Source organism: Neophocaena asiaeorientalis, unplaced genomic scaffold, assembly GCF_003031525.2.
Source record: "Neophocaena asiaeorientalis asiaeorientalis breed wild unplaced genomic scaffold, Neophocaena_asiaeorientalis_V1.1 scaffold850, whole genome shotgun sequence".
Taxonomy (NCBI): Eukaryota; Metazoa; Chordata; class Mammalia; order Artiodactyla; family Phocoenidae; genus Neophocaena; species Neophocaena asiaeorientalis.
The window spans coordinates 45,472-71,455 of NW_020173675.1; the positions used below are offsets into that span (position 1 = coordinate 45,472).

Sequence of the window (25,984 nt, forward strand, 5' to 3'; positions counted from 1 at the left end):
TAGACACTGAAGAGATTTGCAAAAATGTAAAACAATGCCACTCTTTCAAATACATTTTTGGTTTTGGAAAATATAGTCATTTTTCAAAAATATACCTTTTTATTATACATTAACAGGTTTATTATTGTTGTGTTAAAGGAATTAATGAATATTTTAATTTCTTAGTTTTACTTTATAGTATGGTAAATATGATAAATATTACCCACATAAACAAAAGCTTTTTGAGGTCTTCAGTAATTTTTAAGACTGTAAAGGGGTCCTGGGACCATAAAGTTTGAGAAACACTATTGTATTGCTTACTAACTTTTTATATTGAATATGTAGTTTATTATTATTTTCATTCTTTCTTTTGATAATGAACCCACTTATTTCTATGAATTTACACAGATTCCTCGTTGTCTATGTATAACCTGTAATTTTTTTTAGATTTCAGAGATATGTATATTCTATGAAGTTAATGAGTTTTTTTGTTTGTTTGTTTGTTTGTTTTTGTTTTTACCCAATCTGGGAAAATGTTAACCAAGCACGTGTCTGATCATGGCTAACTGTCTGGACTCAATTGTAGCAGAAACAGTGGCTCTTACAACTGTGGTTTTATAAAACCATGTAGCTCTTGAATTTATTCCGGCTGGTAAAGGTGGTGTATGTGCCTGCATTGATGAAGAGTGTTCCACATACCTTCTAGATAATTCAGAGGTGATCTACAATTTGTTTGACCATATTTAAAAGGAAATCACTTAATTACGTCACATCAAATATTAGGATCTGTGATCCTGGGCTAGTAATGTATTGGGAGAATCTGGAGGGAAATTTACACAAGATACCCTAATACTGAAAATAGTGTAGGGGGGGCAGTGTTAATGGTACAATTGTAGTTATAAAAGGCCATTTAAACTTTTATTGAAAAGAAATTACAAGAATGGTTTTCATGCCAAAGTTGAGTAGATGATACGTTATATAAATAAAAATGGAAATGGAGGATGCCTTAAATAAATAAATATTGGAAAAAATACAAATACACATTTTAAAAGTTGGGACTGTGGGCTATGAGAGAGCAAAATGTGGAGAAAATTGCAGATGGAACCCCTCTTAACCAAGGAAGAATAAAATTAGAAATACAAGTTAATCTTTTAAACATGGTAGATAGCTTTTAAGCAGTTTTGGCACTTGCTATCAGGCTTGGAGATTAAAACATTTCAAAGTAAATTATATGGTGTATGAGAAGGTAATATGTGCTATGTAGAAAAATAAAATGGGATGGAAGATAAGTAAGGGGATCAGTTTTCTATAGGGTGGTTATGGCTAACATCACTGAGAAAGTGACCTTTGAGCAAAACTTGAAGGAGAAGAGAAAGTCACTCGGGTATCTAAGAGGAAATCACTTGGGTATCTAAGAGGAAGACATTCCAGACCCAGGGAACAGCAAGTGCAAAGGCCCTGTTACAGGACCATGTCTGGAATGTTTGGGAAAGTTCGAACTTATACATATGAGACTAAGGTGAGGGCAGTAAAGAAATATATCATGAAACAATTCTATAAGTTAAATATATAAGTGCCATGAAAAATATTCCATGGCATTGAGTTTTTTCTTAAGGGAGGTAAGTTTCGATCCAAGTCTTCCAGGAAGTAATTACACAGTTTGATGAGGTAGAGGGCATTCCAGATGGAACATTCCATCTAGATGTGTTAGTTAACATAGGTGTTTACCTATATTCTAGTCACATAGTAAGTCATATATATTTTTTAGCTATTATTATTAGGGGTAATATTTATTACTAAGTTTTATATGTGAGAAGTATACAGACTGGTTTAGCTGGTGAGAAGGAGTTGCTTTGGGTATGATCTGGCTACCATTTTTAACCAATAAAATAGAATTTTGAAATTACCATGACATATTTAGTAGGATTTTTTTTCTTTTTTGTATTCTAGATATCAGAATAATTTCCCTTTCTCACCTTGAAATGACCTGGTCTAACATAAGGAATTTTCCTGCATTGCTTGTGAGAATCTTGCATAAATCAAAACTGCGATACTATGGAAAACCCAATAAAAAGATGATTGAGCCATACCAGGTATAAGTAGTGATAAGATATTATATGTTAATTTAGCACTCATAAATTATAACTTACAGGCCTGACTCTTTATTAGGATAATTTATGTTTAAATAACATATTTTAAAGTTCAACTTAATAATTTAAAAATGAACAAATATATATTTCAAGGTATTTTTCTATGTAGTTTCTTATAGAAAAAGAAGTTCTTTCTGTATTAGTGCCCTTTAATTCCCTTGATCCAGCTGGTCTCCTTCACACCTTTTTCTGTATCTTCAACTTCTTCTTTACTGTGCTTTCTACACCAGGATATAAATATAGTCTAGTCTTCCATTTTAAAAAAGGAAAAAAATCTCCTTTGACATCAGGACTCCTGTATTCCCTCTGTCCTTCTCTTCAGGCAAGCTCCTTGAAGAAGTAGTCTACACTATATGTTTTCACTTTCTTGCCTCCCTTTTACTTCTCAACACAATTTGTTTGACTTTTTGCTTCAGCTAGTAACTCACCAGAGACCTTCTAATTGTCCAATCTATCTGACACTTTTCTGTTATCTTGACACTCTATGCCATATGGTGCTGATTTCTGTCCTGTGTTTTTTTTTAAACTTAACATTTTACTGTATTTCCGCATGTTATCAAGAATTATTTTAGGTGCTTTATTAAGCTTTTATAGTAAAAGTTATACATATTTACAGGGAATTTGGAAAATGTATAAAGATATATAAAGCTGATAAATAATATCAAGCCAAATCTTACCACTCAGAGAGAACCACTGTTAATATTAAAGTGTATTTTATTCCCCTTTTTTATATGTGTATATCATATATATACACATATCTGTGGTATCATATGTATGTCATAGATAGCACATCTATGCATATATGTATGCCTATCATATATTACATATAACTATGGCATATATCATAGTAAGTTATCTTACAAAATGGGAATCATATTGTATATAAAAGTTTGTATCATTTAACATTTTCTCAAGTATTTTCTCATATTACTAAAAATTCTTCATTTATAACTTTTCATCATTACAGAGTCTCTCATATCATAAATTATTCAGTGATTCTTCTATAGTTTTGCTTCCTCATTCTTAAAATAAAATTTGAACACCCTGTAGATTAAAGTAACAAATATGCATGTGCTTTTACTCTTTTTTAACTAGACCTTTTTGGAAGTTGCTGACAGTTCAGGCACCGTGTCAGTGATTATGTGGAATGCCCTGTGTCCTGAGTGGTATAAAAGTTTGCATGTTGGTTTAGTTCTTCTGCTTCAAGATTATTCTATTAAAAAGAGTCACCCCTTCAGGATGCAGCCTCTCCCTGTGGATCCACAGATCAAACTAATTTCTACAATGGGTTAAGTATTCAATGAATTTGTTATTTTATCGCTATTTTGTTTGTATAAATTTGCAAAGTACCATATCAGTCAAAAGCCCTTAAAAATTACTGAAGCTGTTAGAACCTGACAGACTTTAAATTCTTTTGTCCATAAAAATTTTTGAGCAATCACTTAATAAATACGTTTATTTATTATTGCATTTTTAAGAAAAATCATCTGAGATATATATTGTTGATTAATGAATGAGTGCCGCTTGGGATGTACTTATTTTCTTTCATTTTTTGTATTAAAATATTAAATTAATGACTTGAATATAATTTTTTGTACTACGAGGTGCTATTTGAAAAGGCTTTTGTCAAAATTTTATTTTGAAATAATTTCAAACTTACATAAAAGTTGAAAGGATAGTATGAAGAACTCCCATATACCTTTCACACAGATTCAACAATTGGTAACATTTACCTTTGCTTTGTCATTCCTCCACTACATATATATACACACATACACACACACATATGTATTTATCACCTCTGAACCGTTTGACAGTAAGCGGCAGCCATCATACATACCCCTTTACCTCTAAACACTTCAGTAATATTTTACTCTATATTTCCTAAGAACGAGAACATTCTATTACATAATCACAGTATAGTTATCAAAATCAGGAAATTTAAAATTGATATAATACTATTATCTAACCTATGGTCAATATTCAAATGTTGCCAATTGCTACAATCTTGAAAGGGCTCTTCCTGATTAGTATTGAAATCACAGTATTGACATCTTGGCATCATCCTAAATATTTTGGGAGCATTAGAATTAATATAGTAAGTGATTGCTTTAAGATGTGGATGTGGGTTTTTTTGCATTTCCCTTTTTCAAACTTGTAGGACACATCATTCAACAATTTTAAGCATTGTTTTTGGCTTGTCATAGTTTTATACTGGACCTTTATTTCTGTGTATTCTGAACTCCCTAGCTGACCCATTAAGCTTAATTATGTAAAGAATGTTCAAATAATGAAGCCTTTGTTCACTGTTTACTGAAATATATGTTTAGGAAAATCTCATATGATTCTCTATTAAAATCTTAAGCATTTGGTAGACATCAATCTTGCTGGATGAACAGGTCATTACTTAGATAGTTTGGTACAACCAGTCCATAATCTCATTACTCTTTATTACAGGAGAAATTAAACTCATATTGCTATTGAGACTTAATTAAGAAAATGTAGTAAAATTTGGCGAGAGGAAGCTAATTCAAAATGTGTATTATTGTGTCTGCCAATTTATAAATTCTTTCCCACAACCAAGCATCTCCAGGTGACAAAATTGCTTTAGTAAAAATTGAGACATTCTTTGTCAATAACAGATAAAGTAAGTAACTTTGTCAATGTCACATAATAAATCACTGGCATAGTGAAAATTGAAACCTAGTTTTCCTGATACCTAATCTAGTGTTCTTTTTACTAAATACAGTGTTTTCTGGTATAAAGAAAATTAATTTCTATCACAGTTTTTATGTGTCTGTGGACAAATCTAGAAATGTGTCTGTACTAATAGCTGCTTCTAAACCTTAAAAACATATGGAAAGTGGGACAATAGACAGCATGTGACAAGTAGATACAGCCATTAGAATGTAGCAGTGAAACTGATTGAGCTGTATGCTACCTCTGCTACATAGAATTATAGGGCCAGATTTTTATAATGGAAACTCTCTTTTTAGGATATGAGAAGCTATTTACATTTTCAGGTGAATAATTGCAAATATAGAAAACGTTTTTAAAGTGAGAGCCTTGATGAGAATATATTGAAAACGTTCCTTTTAGCCTTTACAACAGTCTTACTTATTAGTGTTAGCATCAGTCTCTGTTATCCCATACCTTTTTGATAAGTAATAGGACTTTGTTCCTCTTTATCAGGGGTCAGCAAACTATTTCTATAAAGAACCAGACAGTGGGCTTCCCTGGTGGCGCAGTGGTTGAGAATCTGCCTGCTAATGCAGGGGACACGGGTTCGAGCCCTGGTCTGGGAAGATCCCACATGCCAAGGAGCAACTAGGCCCGTGAGCCACAAGTACTGAGCCTGCACGTCTGGAGCCTGTGCTCCGCAACAAGAGAGGCCACGATAGTGAGAGGCCCGCACACCCTGATGAAGAGTGGCCCCTGCTTGCTGCAACTAGAGAAAGCCCTCGCACAGAAACGAAGACCCAACACAGCAAAAATTAATTAATAAACTCCTACCCCCAACATCTTCTTAAAAAAAAAAAAAGAACCAGACAGTGAGTACTATAAGCTGTGTAGGCAGTATAGTCTTCTTCACAACAACTCAGCTCTGCCTTTATAGAGTGAAAGCAGCCAGAGATAATATGTAAACGAATGGGCTTGGCTGTGTTACCGTAAAACTCTATTTGCAAAACACAGGCGTCCATCTACAGGCCATAGTTTGCCAAGTCTATGTGTATAAGTAGATGTCAATACTGGCTGTACATTAGTATCACTTGGGGAGCTTTAAAGAATCATGAGCACCCCACCCTCAGAGATTCTGAATTAATTACTCTGAAGAGGGGACCAAGACATTGGTGTGTCTCTAAAACTCCTCAGGTGATTCTAATGTACAGCCAGGGCTGAAAACTATTGATATATGATCTTTTAAAACCTCAGTATGATTAATGATCTTTTTAAGGGAAAAGAAGTTTTGTAAACCATGCTAGGCACAAGGGACACAAAGATAAGTAATACAGAATTCTACCCTTAAAATTAGTCTAACAGGGTAACATATGTAAAATGAACAAATTACAGTAAAATGAAAGACTGCTGACAGTAAACAGTAAGAAAAAAGAATGAATGGAAGGGGAGAGGAAATGAACAGAAATTGAGGAAAGAATGAATGGTCTGGAGAGTGGGAGAATGGGTTGAATTGGAGAAAGTATAAGTGAGGGTTAGGAATAATAGCAGGGTAGTTTAAATGTTATGAGAAGAGAAATGAGAAAGCGTATGTAGTTGGGGCCGGTTTGGTCAGTTTAGGAATAAAGATCTGTGATAGCATCACTGCCTTCTAGGTGTTGATGTTGGAAGACAAATTATTGGGGTAATTTAGCTTGGTTTATTTTTTCATACTTACACATATAGTTCCAAGTTATACAAACTAAGATGCAATTTTTTAAAAAACTAAATAAATGGAAGCATATAAAGATGAAAATTCTATTGCAAAAAAAAAAAAAGGACATATTATTTGCTGGTAATGTATGCTTTGTATATTGCCATTTTGTATATCATTCTGTCCCCGTATACAAAATAGTATTCAGTTGGCATACACAAATAATAAACCTTTTAAAGTCTTGAGATTTTCAGACTGTATGGCATAATACATATTGAGATAATAGCATCAAGTGTTTTAGGTTTGGGACAAAGGAGGTTTTTAATTGATTCAAAATCCTAGCATTTTAGAGCTGGGGGCGGCCTCGAATATAACTGAGTAACTATGGCTATGAAAGTGCTTTGTAAAATGCAAACCATTTTCTAGGTACAAGGTGTAATACAAAACTTCCTCACTCATATATGAAAAGGTAAAAGTGAATTTTCTAGTCACATGGATGGTAATAGGCAAAAAAAGAAAGCAATTATTTTCATCCTGGTTTAATCTTTGTTTGCTACATAGCAAATTCTTAGAAAAATATTACTGGCATTAAAGAAATAGAAAGCCCAGATAGTTCTATAACTGTTAAAGAAAATGAACCAGAGGTTTAAAATCATCTCACAAAGAAAATACCAGGCAGGTACCATTTTACAGGCAAATTCTAGCAAACATTGAAGGAATGTACCATTCCAAAACTATTCCAGATAATAGAATAAGAGGGCATACTCTGTAACTCATTCTTTGCCACCAGTATAACTGTGATAATCAAAACCAAACAATATTATTAATGAGGAAAATTAAAGACTAGCTTCCACTATGAACATATGTACAGATATTCAAAATTGAAGATTAGCAAACTGAATTAAGTTATATGTGGAAAATGATCACACACTGTGACTAAGTTGCATTGTTCTCCAGCAATGTGAAGTTGGTTTTACATATGAAAATCTATAAGTGTCACTCACCACACAAATTAAAGAAGGTCATCCTAATAGAGGCACAAAACACATTTGCTAAAATTTTACACACATTCATAAATTTTAAAAAGAAAATAGTGAGAAAAGGAACCTTCCATAACTGATAAAGGATGTTTGCAAAGTCAAAACATAACAACAAACACAACTTTTTAAAATAAATTTTTAAATTTTATTATTTTATTTTATTAATTTATTTATTTTGGCCATGTTAGGTCTTCATTGCTGCGCGCGTGCTTTTTCTCTGATTGCAGCAAGTGGGGGGCTACTCTTCGTTGGGAGCGCAGGCTTCTCACCACAGTGACTTCTCTTGTTGCAGAGCACGGGCTCTAGGCGCGTGGGCTTCAGTAGTTGTGGCACGTGGGCTCAGTAGTTGTGGCTTATGGGCTCTAGAGCGCAGGCTCAGTAGTTGCGGCGCACGGGCTTAGTTGCTCCGCGGCATGTGGGATCTTCCCGGACCAGGGCTTGAACCTGTGTCCCCTGCATTGGCAGGAGGATTCTTAACCACTGTACCACCAGGGAAGCCCAACAAACACAACTTTTAATGGGGAAAATTTAGAAACACTCCTTTTTTAAATGGGGAACATTGATGGTCTCCTACTACTATTTCTGTTTAATGTTGTACGGGCTCTCCTAGCCAATGTGAGAAGATAAAATCCATTAAAAGCATAAGAATTTTTTATTGAAATATAGTTGACATAGTGCTGTACAATACTATGTTAGTTTCAGGTGTCCTACATAGTGATTTGACATTTGCATACATTATGAAATGATCACCATGATAAGTCTAGTAACCATCTGTCCCCAAAGAAATTATAATGTTATTGACCATATTTCTTTTATTGTATATTACATTCCCTTGGCTTACTTGTTTTATAACTGGAGGTTTGTACCTCTTAATTTCCATCACCTATATCATCCCCCCTCCCCTGGCAACAGCCGGTTTATTGTGTATCTGTGAGTCTGTTTTTCATTTTGTTTGTTTGATTGTTTTGTTTTTAAGATTCCACATATAAGTAAGACCATATGGTATTTATCTTTCTCTGTCTGACTTATTTCACTTAGCATAATACCCTCTAGATCCATCCATGTTGTCGCAAAGGCAAGATTTCATTATTTTTAATGGCTAGGTAATATTCCATTGTATGTATATATAGACTACATTGTCTTTATCCATTCATCTATCGATGGACACTTAGGTTGCTTCCATATCTCGGCTATTGTAAATGACACTTCAGTAAACATTGGTGTGCATATACCTTTTCAAATTAGTGTTTTTGTTTTCCTCAGGTAAATACCCAGAAGTGAAATTTCTGGATCATATGGTAGTTCTATTTTTAATTTTTTGAGGAACCTCCATATTGTTTTCCATAGTGGCTGCATCAATTTATAATCCCACCAACAGTGCACAGGGTTCCCTTTCCTCTACATCCTCTCCAACATTTGTTATTTGTTGTCTTCTTTGATGATGGTCATTCTGACAGGTGTGAGGTGGTAGCTCATTGTAGTTTTGATTTGCATTTCCCTAATGATTAGTGATGTTGTGCATCTTTTCATGTGTCTGTTGGCTATCTGTGTGTCTTCTGTGGAAAAAATGTCTATTCAAGTCCTCTGCCCATTTTTTAATTTGGTTGTTCTTTTTCTTTGATGTTTGTTGGAGTTCTTTATCTATTTTGGATATTAACCCCTTGTTGGATTATCATTTACAAATGTCTTCTCCCATTCAGTGAACTGTCTTTTCATTTTGTTGATAGCTTCCTTTGGCGTGCTAAAGTTTGATGTGGTCCCATTTATTTTTGCTTTTGTTTCCCTTGCCTGAGGAGACAGATCCAAAAATATATGCTAAGACCAACGTCAAGGAGCATACTGCCTCTGTTTTCTTTTAGAAGTTTTATGGTTTCAGGTCTTACATTTAAGTCTTTAATCCATTTTGAGTTTATTTTTGTATATGGTGTGAGAAAGTAGTCCAGTTTGATTCTTTTGCATATAGCTGTCCAGTTTTCCCAACATCATTTATTGAAGAGGCTATTTTTCCCCATTGTATATTCTTGCCTCCTTTGTCATAGATTAATTGACCTTATAAGCATGGGTCACCAGGGCTATATGCTCTAGGAGTGCCCCCTCTGTGGGTTGTGTGAGCCCTCCTGTTGTAGTTGACTACTCTGGGCATGCTGGTAGGCGGGGCAGCCCCAGGGGGGTGTTGAGTGGGGCCATGGCTTGTGCCATCCTGCTGGTGGTTGGGGCTGGGTCACTACAGGACTGGCTGCTTGGTGTTGGGGGTGTCCCAGGACCCGTGCTGCTCAGCTGGTGGGTGGGTAAGCCCCTGGAGCTAATAGGCTAGAGGAAGGACCCCAAATTAGCATTTGTCAACACCAGTGTCCTCCTGGTAGGAGTTCCCCAAAATGGCTGCCACCAGCATCTGTGTCCCTAAGAGAGTCCCAGTTGCCTCCTGCCTTTCTAGGAGGTTCTTCAAAATTAGCAAGTGGGTCTGACCCAGTCTCCTTTACTACTACCTACCTCTGTGCTGGAACTCAGAGTATGTGACATTTTGCATGTGCCCTTAAGAGTGGAATCTCTTGTTTCCTGTAGTCCTCTGGCTCTCCTGCACATAAGCCCTGCTGCTTTTCAAAGCCAGATGTTCTGGGGGCTCATCTTCCCAGCGCAGGACCCCAAGGCTGGGAAGCCCAGTATGGGGGGCTCAGATGCCTTGTTCTTGGGGAGGACCTCTGTGGTTATGATTATCCTTCCTATTAGTGGGTCACCGACCTGAGGGGGGTGCTTCCTGACTATATCACATCTCCACCCCTCCTACCTGACTCGTTGTGGCTTCTTCTTTATGTCTTTAGCTGTGGAAAATCTTTTCTGCTAGTCTTCAGGTCATTCTGTTAGGTAGTTTCTCTGTAAGTTGTACTTTCGGTGTGTCCACGAGAGGAGGTAAGTTCAGGGTCTTCCTACTCCACCATCTTGGCCACCCACCAAAGGCATAAGAATTTTAAAGAAAAACACAAAACTGTCATTATTCACAAATTAGATCTTCTACAAAGAAAATCCAAAATAACACAAAGTATTAAAAATAATAAGAAACCACAACGTGGTATCACCTCACACTGGTCAGAATGGCTATCATCAAAAAGACTACAGATAATAAATGCTGGAGAGGGTGTGGAGAAAAGGGAACCTTCCTGCACTGTTGGTGGGAATGTAAATTGGTGCAGCCATTATAGAGAACAGTATGGAGGTTCCTTAAAAATCTAAAAATAGTTAACCATATGATCATGTAATCCCACTCCTGGGCATATATCCGGAAAAGACAAAAACCCTAATTCAAAAAGATACATGCACCCCAGTGTTCATATCACCACTATTTACAATAAGCAAGACATGGAAACAAGTACCCATCAACAGATGATTGGCTTAGATGTGGTGTATGTATATATATACATATATATATATATATATATGTATATGTATATATATATATATGTATATGTATATGTATATGTGTATATATATATCAATACAATGGAATATTACTCAGCCATAAAAAAGAATGAAATATTGCCATTTGCAGCATGGATGGACCTAGAGAATATTATACTTAGTGAAGACAGAGAAAGACAAATATTATATGATACCACTTATATGTAGAATCTAAAAAATAATACAAATGAATCTATTTACAAAACAGAGACAGATTTACAGACATAGAAAGCAAACTATGGTTACCAAAGTGGAAGGGAGGGGGGGAAGGATAAATTAGGAAAAAGGGATTAATAGATACAAACTACTATACATAAAGTAGATAAGCAACAAAGATTTACTGTATAGCACAAGGAACTGTATTCAGTATCTTATAATAACCTATAATGGAAAATCTGAAATATATATAAATATATATTTAGAAATATATTTATAAATTAATATATGTAATATACTTTATATATATATAAATAAAGCTGAACCACTTTGCTGTATACCTGAAACTAACACAATATGGTAAATCAACTATACTTCAATAAAATTGAAAAAAATAGGGAATTCCCTGGCAGTCCAGTGGCTAGGACTATGCACTCTCACTGCCGAGGGCCCAGATTCAATCCCTGGTTGGGGAACTAAGTAAGATCCCACAAGCTGCATGGTGCAGCCAAAAAAAAAAAAAAACAGAGAGAGAGAAAAAAATAAGATACTGGCAAAGCTAGCTGTAACAGCAATATACCAAAGTCAGTTGATTTTGTACACTCCAGTAACAGAGTTAGAAATTATAATTTTTAAAACATAATTTACCTTGTCAAAAATAACTATAAAGTATCTAGAAATAAATCTAACAGAAGATATGTAAGACCTATTTGGAGAATATTTTAATACTTTTCAAAAGACACTAAAGAGTCCCTAAATAAATGGAGAAATATCCCGTGTTCCCAGGCAGGAGGTTAGTCTCAGTTTCATAAGTATGTCAAGTCCCCCCCAAATTGATCTATAAATTTAGTGCTATTCTATCGGATTATTTTTTCTGGAACTGACAAACTGATTCTAAAATTTATATGGAAGCACATAATTATCAAGAATAGTTAAGACACCTCTGAAGAAAAAGAATAAGGGGCTGAAGAGAGAATGAGGACGTGTCCTACAAATATCAAGAATTATTATAAAGTATAATCATGTAGTATTGGTATAGATATAGACAAACTGACCAGCAAGTCATAATACAAAGTCAAGAAACAGCCCTAGACATATAAAATTTTGATATACAACAGATGTGCTGTGCAGATCATCAAGGAAGGAAGAGCCATTCAGTAAATAGTATTGAGACAATTGATTATATATGAGAAAAAAATGACATTATATCCCTAACTCATACCGTATAAAAATAAATTTCAGGTATATCAAACACTTAAATGTGAAAGGCGAAACTTTTAGAAGAACTTATAGAAAGTATCTGTTTGACTTTGGGATAAGGAAGGATTTTTTGGATAGGACACAGAAATGGTAGCCATAAAAGAAAGATTAATAAACCTAACTACATTAAAATTAAGAACTTTTGTTCATCAAGAGACAGCCCCCAAAATGAAAAACAATCCAAAAACTGGGTGAAGGTATTTGCAATGGTATAATCAACAAGGGATTAGTATTCAACATATATAGAAAGAAGTAATACAAATAAATAAGAGAAAGACAATCCAGTAGAAAAATGGGCAAAAATATGAACAGGTATTTCACAGAAGAGGATGCATGAATGAACCATAGGTTTTGAAATGTTGTTGAACATAATTAGTAATAAGGGAAGTGCAAAATAAAACCACAGCGAATTGTCATTTTCTGTCATTAGACTGACAAAAACTAAGAAATTTAGGGATTTCCCTGGCGGTCCAGTGGTTAAGACTATGCACTTCCACTGTAGGGGACACAGGTTCGATCCCTGGTCAGGAAACTAAGATTCCACATGCCGCGTGGTGAGGCCAAAAAAAAAAAATTTTTAACAGTACCAAAATTTGGAGAGGATGTGGCTCAGTGGGAATTCTTGCACATCACTGCTGGAACTGTTAATAGTTTAAATAAATATTTAATATTCAGTAAATATTAGTAAATATTTATTAATAAATAATAAATACTACTTTATTATAGTTTGAAATTATCCTATAGGGTGGAACATTTGCATATTTTACAATCCAGGGTTTCCCTCCTGGATATAATACCTTAGAAAGCTTTTGCCTGTGTGTACAAGGAGGTATGTAGAAAAAGCTCATAGTGACCATGTTTGTAACAACAAAAGCTGGAAATAATCCAGATGTCCAGCAATACAATAAAGAGTAAATAAAATTGTAGTATATCAACACTCTGGAACGTTATTCAGCAGTAGAAATGAGAAAAAAATTGCTACATGCAGCTGCATGGATGAATTTTAGGACCATAAAGTTAAGTGAAAAAAATAGCCCTAGAATACTGCATTATGGTAAAATTCCATTCATTTAAAATTCAAAAACAAAGAAATTCAAACAGTATACTATTTGGGCAAGAACACATAAGTGATAAAAAAAAACCTCTTTTTAAAATTAAGTATATGATGAAGCACAAAATTTAAGGTATGGTTAACCTTTAGTTGGCGAGATAAGTGGATGTGATAATGTCGGAATAGGTAGAAGAAAGCTATTGATAATGATCTAGTTGTTAGGTTTAGTGGTGGGCTCAAAAGTGTTCAATCTTTTTTGCTGTGTGATTTATATGCATATATTATTTTATATGTATTAAATATCATATTAAAGTAATATATTTGCTTTTCAGAAATCTGCCTGAACCTTCGAAATCCTCCAACTAATATAATTATCATTCCAGAAAAGCAGGTGAAACCAGAATGGAGATTGCCAAAATTAAACCACCGTTTTGTCACAAGGTAAAATAGCTTCTTGTAAAATATCTCAAATATTAATTTTTAATGTTAGTTACTGAAACAATGTATTGTAATTTGCTTGGAATCTACCCAGAATTATGCTGTAGCAGTTAGATAGATGTGCATTTTCACAGTCATATTTGCAGAACGCTTTTTCACTGTTTAAAAATGCAATATCTATTTAATAATTTTGCTTTTTTGAGATCCGAACTGGATGATATGCCAGAAAATAGTATCTGTGATGTTATTGGCGTTTTAGTTTTTGTAGGAAGAGTCCAGCGGTCAAAAAAGAAGGGTAAGCTTTTGATATTGAAAGTCATAAAAAGTATTTCAGTGAATAATTCTTTGTTCATATGTGCGTAATCAGTTACCTTCATTTATTCTAACATTCTATCCATATAGAAAGCCGTGAAGATTTTTGGTCATATCGCTGGATTCACATTGCTGATGGGACTTCCAAAAAACCATTTATAGTGGAACTGTTTTCTACATCTCAGCCAGAAGTCTTTGAAAATATTTACCCAAGTACTCAGTTTCAATATTTTTATCATTTTATTTTTGGAAGTGGGGGCATTGACTTAAAAAAATGATAGAGGTATACTGACTTACTTACAGAATGCCATGATATTGAGTTAGCAAATTCAAGCAGTCTGATAGCATGTTTAAGTTTTTTCTATATTAATATTATAATTGGTATTAACAGATATTAACTACCTTCTGGTTTTCTATTCAGATTTAATTTGGGATTTAAACTAGTTTTTCAGAAAACAGGTGCTCTTATCAATTCCCCTTTTTAGCATTTTAGACATAAAACCTTAAAATTCGGTGAAACTAAAACATAGATAGTCCGTTTCCTTTGTATCCATTTGGAAATTGACTTAGTAGACCCCATTAAACACAATGAAGGCTTTACTAATGTAGAATTAAGTAGTAGAGGATTGGGATACTGTGTAATTAAATAATGGCAGTGGTAAGTATGATGTCATTTGAGTATGGAATTAATATTAGGTTGGTGGTGTTAAACCAGCTGGTCAATATTTTACTTAATTTGGTGTTGATTTTTTCCACTACTTTTATTTATTTGAAGACATTTTAAGTATGTCCTATTATGTGTTTTATATAACAAGTTAGTCTTTAGATCTACTATGATAAGGATAAAAGTATATCTAATACTTTTTAACAACTTCAGTGAATTTTTCCTTATTTGAATTTGTAACATAAAGCTATTTTAGGTATTGGTGTGCTATTTTCCTATTTTCCAAATGATTATGTGAATAAAATACTGATTGTTAAGTGCTTGCCAACATTGGAGAAATTCCCAATCTTGACTACATGTATTTTTTTTAATGAGCAACAAGATAGAAATTGTAGAATATCAGGAGACCTAGAGACCATATACAGGGCTGTTCTGCTACCCCTTTATTTTCTGTTGTAAAACAGTATTACACACCATTCGGATATTACCTCATTAGAATCCACCCTCTGCTTGTGAGATTACATTTTTTAAATATATATGAGTAGAACTGAACATCACCCCAAATGTCATTGGAGGAGAGGGCAGAAAGAGAGTTTTGGCCAAAACCAAGGCATGGGCTTCCAAGGTAAGGGGGGCCATGACCTTTCATATAACTTCTCTCAGGTCACAGATGATTGGTAGTGATGATCCCTGATAACAATTTAGATGGGCTTTAGGGCCAGGTCCCTCTCTCTGTAGCCACTTTAAACAACAAACTGACACAGGTTTTGGATAACGATTTTTCACAGAAATGTTGCCATCCATGCACATTCTATTTCTTGTGAAAATGTGAAATATATCTTTTAAGAAAGGTTTGTATGGACCTTGGTGAGATTTACTCTAGTACAATAGTTGACAACAATCACAATTCATTTTCATCTTTTGACCAAGAGTGAAGGAAAAAAAATCATAAAATAAATGGTGAGTATTAAGGGGGCTTCAGGCCTATGAAGGGGAACATGACCAAGGGTCTTCTGGAATAATACCAAAATCCTTTGGTAGTAGGGCATCTTGTTTACTTTTGACTAAGAAAAGTGAAGAACTAAGGGGAAGTAATTTTGAACATTTACTATATACCAGTTGCTCATAGATATTATCTCATTTTGTACTCCCAGTTACCTTTTAAACAGGTGATGTTTTTACAAATTTACGGGTGAGGAAACAAAGGTCCAGAGGGTTGTCAAACAGCCAGAAGGTGTTAGGTCCAAATATCTGATTTTTAACAACCATGAAATTAGAATTAGAAGTATTCTTATATCAACATCTTTAATCATGAATACTCATATCTTTGTACAGTTTTTGAATTAAAGGAAAAGTGATATAAATCAAGAGAATTATTCTTGGTCATTTGAACAGATTTTCTTTATTTTCATTGCTACAAAATAAAGAACTAGTAAATGTGAGATACAGGAAACGAATTTATAGATATTATCATGCTCTAGGGAAATATTTATTCTCAAATGAGAGCTTACTGTTGACATGAAATTACGAGTATTTATATTTATTTCTTTATTTCCTAATTTGAAGACCGTAAATGTTTTGGCATGCAGTGAGTTAAAATTTTTAAAATATTGTTGGATAAGTAAACTTTACCTAAATAACCTGATAGTTGAAAGCAGTTGATAGCTTTTGAAAGTAGCTGGTCTGAAGACATTATAACCTCATTTTCAGGAATTCTTTTTAGTCTATCCAGTTGGTTAGCAAGGCAAACAGAAAATAATAGGTGGTATAAGCCCTGTCCTTGAGACTTGAAGTCTAATTAAGATATACACAAGTAAAACACTCGCATAAGCAAATTCAAATTAATATTGTGTAGCCCTATCTGATGGAAGGAGTCAGAGTAATTCAGGGATCAATGTTAGATTGGGTTAATCAGTGGAAGCATCATGGAGGAACTCAACTTTTTTCTCTGTAGGAAATAACTATTCACTTTCAGTTGTGTGGCCAATTAGAAAGACTCTTGCAGTCTTCAACTGTCCAGCAAGCAGTGACTTCAGTTAGGTGCGGCCGTTGTACTTTCTAAAGGAAAAGTTAAGTGTTAGATCCTTTATTTAAAGGAAATGATTAAGTGTTAGATCTTTGTTGCTCCAAGTGTGGTCAAAGGACTGGCAGCACTAGTATCACCCAGGAGCTCATTAGCGGTGGAAAATCTCAGGCCCTACACTAAAACTACTTTAATCTGAATTTGCATTTTAACAATTGTCCTAGGTGATTCCTCAGTTCATTAAACTTTGAGAAGCACTCTGTTAGATCCTGACCTTGGTATTCCCATTTGAAATGCAGAAATAATTTCATAAGTGTTTTCATTTTCTACAGTGGCACATTTCACGTGTACACAGTTGAAAGTTGTCAGAAATGACACTCAAGTACCTGAACTGCTTTACCTTACTACTACAAATGAGAGTCGCATGTTTATTACTGGTGAGCAAGTTCTTTGTATATACTTTATTGGAAATCTAATGTATTTTCTCTTCATTAAATTAACTTTTCTATTATAACATTCAACCACAAGATAGCTTTATTTTGAACTCCTTTCTCACTATAAGAATGGTTTAAGAAAGAATATTTAGCCTATGAAATCTATTGCTTCCAGATTATTTACAGTTAGAGCAATGATTTTGTGACTTACTGAAGAATTTTGTTTATGTCCTTTGGTTAACTTTAATTCCTGCTTGACATAAGAAGTTAGATAACCATAAATTGCTTCATAGATTGAAGACTGTTGGGCCCTGTATCACAATATGGATTCAATTAACAACAGTTTTTAAATATTAAATAAAACAAAAATGTGCATTCAATTTTGGTCCCCAGATCTCGCATTTTACTTATATAGCAAGAAAAGTCTCACTACTTATCTACAAATATACTATTTTTCTCTATTCCTTTGGATAAGGGGGGCAAAATAATAAAGATAAAAGTTTTCAGATGAGTGAGGGAGTACTATGGAATGATGTATTTACTAGAATGCTACCATGTTGGTAATTAGGAAATTCGTCAAAAGAAGAGTCCTAGGGCTTCCCTGGTGGTGCAGTGGTTGAGAGTCCGCCTGCCGATGCAGGGGACATGGGTTTGTGCCCCAGTCTGGGGGGATCCCACGTGCCGCGGAGCGGCTGGGCCTGTGGGCCATGGCCGCTGAGCCTGCGTGTCCGGAGCCTGTTGCTCTGCAACGGGAGAGGCCACAGCAGTGAGAGGCCCGCGTATCGCAAAAAAAAAAAGAAGAGTCCTAGGAAGGATGTAACACACATCTTTGTCCATACCTCATTTTATAAATATGAATACTATCAGATCTAATATATACTAATAATAACAGATGTGAATGACACTTTTAAGTATGTTTCAAAAACATGAACTTAAATGCTGAGCTATATTCATAGGCAATTTAGTTAATACATGATGTCATACCTTCAGGTTAAAACATAATCAATTTTCTAAGAAGATGCTAACCAGTTGGATAGTTAGCAAAAGCCAGACTATTAGTTTTCTTTTTCTTCTGGCTTTTCAGTGTCCTGTAGACAGTTACAGTTTAGTCCATGTAAACTAATATGTCTGATTTCCTTATTGACTTAGGATTCGTTAACTGATAATTTTCATATGCATATTCAGTATAATTATTTGCTACATAGTGAATAAGTTAACTTCTTGGTGCTATAAGAATGATTTTATATTAAACTGTTTTTATACCCAAAAAAGTCCAGATGGTTTATTACAGTGAGTTGTCTTTTTTTTTTTATTCCTCATATTTTTGCACTTTACCCTTCCTGCAAGAAGGTCATAGAGGCCAGCCGTATACCAACGATACCAAGGTAAAAAACTTTATTCAGTGGATTAAAACAAAGACCAATTCTGGGGAATTGAAGAACACTGTTATTGGTGGATATTACCCCTATCCACCAGTGCCAGAAACATTTTCGAAGTATAATATTTCTGTTAAAGGTACTGATGTAATTGCTAGTCCCTTATATGTTTATATGTGATATGTATGGTATATGCCATATCAGTTAGTCATCTTTAATGGGAGTGAGCCAAAGTGTAGCAACACTCACTGGTAATAATTTGATCTTTATCAAGATCTAAAAACATATGTTATGACCATAAAGGTTAATATTTTGATTTTATTAGACTGCAAGAAAAGAAGGAGTTTAAATAGACTATGACTAAATGGAGGTAATATCTTGATTTAAGGTCATTGAGATCAAACCTGAGTTGGTAGATCCCAACTCCTATAACACTACTTAGACTAAAGATATCAGAGGAGACACTGGACACTTTGATACCAAGGTACTGACAACTGTATTAGGCCACTCTTGTGGAATGATATATAGACATCCCTTGGTGTCCGCAGGGCATTGGTTCAAGGAGCCCCCATGGATACCAAAATCTGCAGATGCTAGAGTCCCTTATATAAAATGGCTCAGTACAATGAATACAGTAGGCCCTTTATATCTGCAGGTTTGCAAAACCTGTGGATATGGAGAGCCAACTGTGTATTGGATATAACACAATTGAGCTCTACCTTTAAATAAAAATGATACCAAAATCAGTGAGATTCAGAATAAGTATTAATGAGAGGCCTAACATTATTTTAGTAGAATTAAGATATGACAGTTGAAAACTTTAACATAAGTATATTATTTTTGAAAAGCTATGGAATAATGCATGGTTTTGGAAAAAAGAGAAACTTTGAAACACTGATCTATCATCATCTAAATATTGACACCCTCCTGTACTTCATAATGCCAGCAATATGTAGTATATGCTGTAAATAGCATATAGAATACAGAAAATATTAAACAAAATATGTGTTTCTATGCAGTGGCTAGGCAACACTTTATAGTTTGAAGTATGATATATAAATTACGTTCAATATGTAAAATTTCTGTTTCAAATTAAGATGTCAGACTAGAAGGCTGTGTCACAATTTAACTGACAAATGTGTTTTGCCAATTTTACCGAAATTACATAAGGGGTTGCCAAATATAAACACAAAATCTCACATATTTAAGTTATGTAGCAAGTTTATAATTTTCATGTTGTGAAATTACATTGCAAATCTAATTGTTATTTTTGTCATTTCAGTTCTTTAAAACTTACAGTTTCCTTGAAATTACTCTTTTGCAGTTGAGTTGTTCTTCACAGCTATAAGTGAAGTGAGGAAGGAGATTGAAGACTTGCAGTATAGGGAACAAAAGCGCATTGCAATTCAGGGGATAATTACTGTTATAAAGTATGTCCCCTATAGCGGTGCAACTGAAAGTGCCTCAGCATCTGAAACACTACGGGTATGGTGCCAGAGAATTAATAGTATATCTCTGAAAGCACTGTGTTTATAATCACAACTGGTATCTTGTAAATATCATTCAGAACTCACATGTATTAACTCTTAATGATGTAAACCTAAAAGGAAAAAAATGATTTTTAGTTTGTTTCCTTTTTATGTCATTTATTTTGGAGCAGTCTGGGCTGCCCTCAAAACTTGGTATCTTGTTTTTGTTTTCTGTGTAATATGAGCCTATCATGATTGTCTTTATTTAAATTTCCAGGTGGTATATATGATTATGATTTTTTCCTTCCTTTTGTCTAGGCCAAAGTTATAGGCACACTCCCACCAGAAGTTTTTAGCTCTATTGTCAGTTTGACAGTTCTACCCAGGTTCTATAAGGGGTAGCAATGACTCTTGTAGGATAAATGCTACAGAAGAGGCCACTTCTAGAATCTAGGCAAAATCAAGACAAATAAGTTAATTTTTTCCATGAGCTTATCTTTTTAAAAGTTATTTCTAAGATTACTGTTCTTACGGAAATAAGCATCTAATCCAACTTTACAGTTATATTAATATAAGAAGGACTTTTATCTTATTAAAATATTTTAATAGCAGATGGATTAAGATAAATCAACTTTATAAAAGCATTGTTACGATTGCAAAGTTTTGTCACAACTCTTAAGTTATGAAAAATGGGTAAACTAAAATTATAGAGTCTTTTAAGAGAGAAATACTTTTTGTGAATCAGTTTTAAACGTTTTCTTCAAATTTTTGGTTTTAGAATGCTAACCGACGCTCAACATCCCAAGCAGCTAGAAGAGAAAGTCAAAGTCAAGAAAGAGTTGGAGAACCTAGAGATAATGGTCCTGTGAGTTCTCAGTTTTGTCATACTACATCTGCCAGTTTGAGCCCTCCCAAGAAAAAAAGAGCTCTACAAGGGTCATGTGCCAAACCGTAAGTCATTTGTATTAAGTATATACATGGCATATACTTTTTCATTTGTTTCTATCCTGTAAAATGAGCAATTCTACTAGAAGTTGTATTAGTTTTCTAGGGCTGCCAAAGTCCAAGACCAAGATATAGGCAGGGTGGGTTCCCTCTGAGTGCTATGAGGAAGAATCTGTTCCATGCATTTCCCCTAGCTTCTAGTGGTTTAGTGGCAATCTTTAGCATTCCTTGGCTAATGGAAGTATCACCCCAATCTCTGCCTTCATCTTCACATGGCATTCTCCCTGTGTGTGTACGTGTCCAAATTTTTCTTTAAGGACACCAGCCATACTGGATTAGGGACCCACTCTGGAGTACTGGTCTACTTTAGTATGAACTCATCCAAACCAAATAAAGTCATATTCTTAGGGTCACTGAAGATGTAATTGGTTACATATTGGTAGTCACAGTGATATTTGGTGGGAACATAATTCAATCCATAACAATCTACCCTCTAAAAATTCATGTCCTTCTCACATACAAAATACATTCATCCCATCACAACATCCCCAGAAGCCTTAATCTATACCAACATCAACTCTTAAGTCCTAAATATCATATAAATCATGTATGGATGGGATGCAGGGTAATTGATCCTGGGGCAAAATCTTTTCCATCTGTGAACCTATGAAACTAGACATGTTTCATTCTGTCCAAAATACAATGGTGGGACAGACATAGGACAGGTATTCCCATTTCAAAAGGGAGAAACTGGAAATAAGGGGGTTATGGGTCACACAAACCTTGTTGAAACCTAATGAGGCAAATTTCATTTGGCATTAAGGCCCCAGAATTATCCTCCCTGGCAGAATACTGTGTCCTCTGGGCCCACTGGGATGGCAGCCCCACCCCCATGGCACTGAGTGGTGGTCTTGCACTCTGGAACTGGGAAGGTGGCCCTGGCTTCTAGAATTGAGGAGGTGTCCCTGCCCTCTAGAACTGAGGAAATGGCCTCACCCTCAGAGTCATTTTTCCCTTTTCTTGAAGGATAATACTTGATCACAGCTGGATATCTCTAGCAGCTCATTTCCTGACTGTAGAATCCCAGAAATTCGATGGAATTGCATTCCTTCGTTTCTTCCCACCCGTGTTTCTTTCAGTCAGAGCTAACAGCATGCCTACTGAGATGGTTGACTGGATCCACAAATCACAGTCTCTTGGGCAAATGGTTATCTAGCAATGCCCTTAGTGTTCTTTCCAAAGCAAGCTTTCTTATGTTTTGCAACATGGATAGGCTTAGAATTTTCCAAGTATTGAAATTGTGGTTCTTTTTTTCTTAGCAATTCCCTTTTCAACTTTTCTCTCCCCTCTCATATGTTACTATAAGCAGCAAGGAGAAACCAGGCTGTGCCTTCAATACTTTGCTTAGAAATCCAGTTTCCAATAACACATTCCTTATTTCTGTCTGAGACCTCACCAGAAGCACCTTTTACATTCATATATCTAGTTCTGTTCATGACGATGAGTGTATTTTCTAAGACTGCAGAAACTTTCTCTACAGCTCTTTTCTTTCTGAGCCCTCAACAGATTCTCCTTCAAAATCCATATTTCTACCAACATTCTCTTCAAGGCTATCTAGGTTTTTTCTGTTATGCACCTCAAAACTCTTCCAGCCTGCACTTAATACCCAATTCCAAGCCACTTCCACATTTTTATGTATTTGTTACAGCAGCACACCACTTCCTGGTACCAAAATCTATTAATTTTCTAGGGCTGATATAACAAAGTACCAGAAACTGTTTGGCTTATACTATAGAAATTTGTCTCACAGCTTTGTAAGCCCAAAATCAAGATGTCAGCAGGGTGGATTCCTTTTGAGGGCTGTGAGGAAGAATCTGCCCCATGCCTCACCCTTAGCATCTGGTGGTTTGCTAGCCATCTTTGGCTTTCCTTGGCTTGTAGAAACATCACTCCAATCTGTATCTGTCCAAATTTCCCCTTTTGATAAGGACATCAGTCATGTTGGACTAGGGGCCCACCCTAATCCAACATGACCTCATCTTAACTAATTACATCTTCAGTGACCCTATATCTAAATAAGGTCACATTCCGAGTTACTGGTGGTAAGGACTTCAACATGAATTTTGAGGAGACACAGTTCAACCCATAACAGAAGCTCTCTTATCTGCCATGCTCAGCATGGACTAATTGAACGTGAGTTTAAAATGGGGAATTACAAAAAAATAAACATTCTTTGCCTCTCTTTTTTTTTATTCTACAGATAAGAGAGATCATACAGTATTTATCTTTATTTATTCCACTTAGCATAATAACCTCAGGGTCCATCCATGTTGTCACAAATGACAAGATTTCATCTTTTATATGGTTGAGGAGTATTCCACTATATATATCACATCTTTATCCATCCATCTGTTGATGGGCACTTAGGTTGTTTCCATATCTTGGCTACTGCAAATAATGCTGCTGAGAATATAGGGGTGCATATATCTTTCCAAATTAGTGTTTTTGTATTCTTTGGATAAATACCCAGAAGTGAGATAGCTGGATCATATGGTAGTACTGTTAATTTTTTGAGGAATCTCCATACTGTTTTCCATAGTGCCTGCACCGATTTACATTCTGACCAATAATGTAGGAGTGTTCCCTTTTCTCCACATCCTCACCAACACTTGTTATCTGTTGTCTTTTTGATAATAGCCATTCTGACAGGTGTGAAGGTGTGAGGTGATATCTCACTGTGGTTTTCATTTGCATTTCCCTGATAATTAGTGATGTTGAACATCTTTTCATGTACCTGTTGGCCATCTGTATGTTTTCTTTGGAAAAATGTCTAGTCAGGTCCTCTGCCCATTTTGTAATCGGATTGTTTGGTTTTTTGAGGCTGAGTTGTATTAGTTTTTAAAATATATTTTTGATATTAACCCTTTATGGGATATGTAATTTGCAAATATCTTCTCTCATTTGGTAGGTTGTCTTTTCATTTTATTAATGGTTTCCTTTGCTGTGCAGAAGCTTTTTAGTTTGATGTAGTCCCATTTGTGTTTATTTTTGGTTTTGTTTCCCTTCCCTGAGGAGACCTACCTAGAAAGATAATGCTAAGACCGATGTCAAAGAACATACTGCCAATGTCGTCTTCTAGGAGTTTTATGGTCTCAGGGCCTACATTCAATTAATTTACCCATTTTGAGTTGATTTTTGTGTATAGTGTGAGATTATGGTCCATTTTCATTTTTATGCATGTGGCTGTCCAGTTTTCCCAACACCATTGAAGAGATTCCTTCCCCCACTGTATGTACTTTTGCTCCTTTGTTATAAATTAATTGTTCGTTTACGTATGAGTTTATTTCTGATATCTCAATTCTATTTCATTGATTTATGTATCAGTTTTTCTGCAAATACCATGCTGTTTTGATTATTATAGCTGTGTAATATAGATTGAAATCAGGAAGTATGATACCTCCAGCTTTGTTCTTTTTTCTCATGATTGCTTTGGTTATTTGCGGTCTGTTTTGGTTCCAAATAAATTTTAGAATTCTTTGTTCTATTTCTGTGAAAAATGCCTTTGGGATTTTGATAGGGATGGCAGTGAATCTGTAAATTGCTTTAGGTGATATGGACCTTTAAAATTAGGAAGTGTTCCCTCCTCTTCAATTTTTTGGAAGAGTTTGAGAAGGATAGGTATTAAATCCTCTTTGAATGTTTGGTAGAATTCACCTGTGAAGCTCTCTGGTCCTGGACTTTTGTTTTGGGGGGAGGTTTTTGATTACTGTTTCAATCACTTTACTAGTGATCAGTCTATTCATATTTTCTATTTCTTCTTTTTTTTTTTTTCCATTTCTCAGGGCAGTCATTTTATTTCTATAAACAGATATTTACTGACACCATTTGTTGTTTATCTTTTTTTTTTTAAACATCTTTATTGGGGTATAATTGCTTTACAATGGTGTGTTAGTTTCTGCTTTATAACAAAGTGAATCAGTTCTACATATACATATGTTCCCATATGTCTTCCCTCTTGCGTCTCCCTCCCTCCCACTCTCCCTATCCCACCCCTCCAGGCTGTCACAAAGCACCGAGCTAATATCCCTGTGCCTTGCGGCTGCTTCCCCCTAGCTATCTACCTTACTATGTTTGTTAGTGTGTATATGTCCATGACTCTCTCTCGCCCTGTCAAAGCTCACCCTTACCCCTCCCCATATCCTCAAGTCCGTTCTCCAGTAGGTCTGTGTCTTTATTCCTGTCTTACCCCTCTATTTCTTCTTGATTCAGTCTTGGAAGGTTGTATGATTCTAAGAACTTGTCCATTTCTTCTGGGTTGTTCAATTTGTTGGCATATAACTGTTTTGTAATATTCTCTTATAAGCCTTAGTATTTCTGTGGTATCTGTTGTTATTTCTCCTCTGCCATTTTTTTAAAAAAAAATTATTTTTATTTATTTTGGCTGCCTTGGGTCTTCATTGCTGTGCGCAGGCTTTCTCTAGTTGCAGCAAGCGGGGGCTACTCACTTCCATTTTTGATTTTATTTATCAGAGTCTTCTCTTTTTTTCTTAGTCTTGCCAAAGGTTTCTCAATTTTGTTTATCTTTTCAGAGAACTGGCTCTGTTGGATTGATCTTTTCTATTGTTTTTTGTTTTTAGTCTCTATTTCATTTATTTCTGTTCTGATCTTTATTACTTCCTTCCATTTACTGACTTTGGGCTTCATTTGTTCTTCTTTTTATACTTCCTCTAGATGTAAGATTAAATTATTTATTTGGTATTTTTCTTATTTCTTGAGGTAAGCCTGTATTGCTGTAAACTTCCATCTTAGTACCACTTTTTTTTTTTTTTTTTTTTTTCAGTACATGGGCCTCTCCCTGTTTTGGC

The 25,984-nt window shown here is 35.0% G+C and overlaps 1 protein-coding gene across 2 annotated transcripts in view; it reads left to right on the plus strand.

Moving 5' to 3' along the window:
- Nucleotides 1-25,984, plus strand: part of RADX (RPA1 related single stranded DNA binding protein, X-linked) — a 64,546-nt gene that overhangs the window by 6,647 nt on the left and 31,915 nt on the right. The window contains exons 2-10 of one of the 2 annotated variants that reach the window (XM_024749587.1): nt 1,930-2,072; nt 3,225-3,417; nt 13,791-13,899; nt 14,100-14,191; nt 14,299-14,421; nt 17,228-17,332; nt 18,680-18,844; nt 20,030-20,190; nt 20,953-21,125. In XM_024749587.1, coding sequence (XP_024605355.1) covers nt 1,930-2,072; nt 3,225-3,417; nt 13,791-13,899; nt 14,100-14,191; nt 14,299-14,421; nt 17,228-17,332; nt 18,680-18,844; nt 20,030-20,190; nt 20,953-21,125 — 1,264 coding nt within the window. The remainder of the gene's footprint in view (nt 1-1,929; nt 2,073-3,224; nt 3,418-13,790; nt 13,900-14,099; nt 14,192-14,298; nt 14,422-17,227; nt 17,333-18,679; nt 18,845-20,029; nt 20,191-20,952; nt 21,126-25,984) is intronic. The other variant, XM_024749588.1, reaches the window with a different exon arrangement.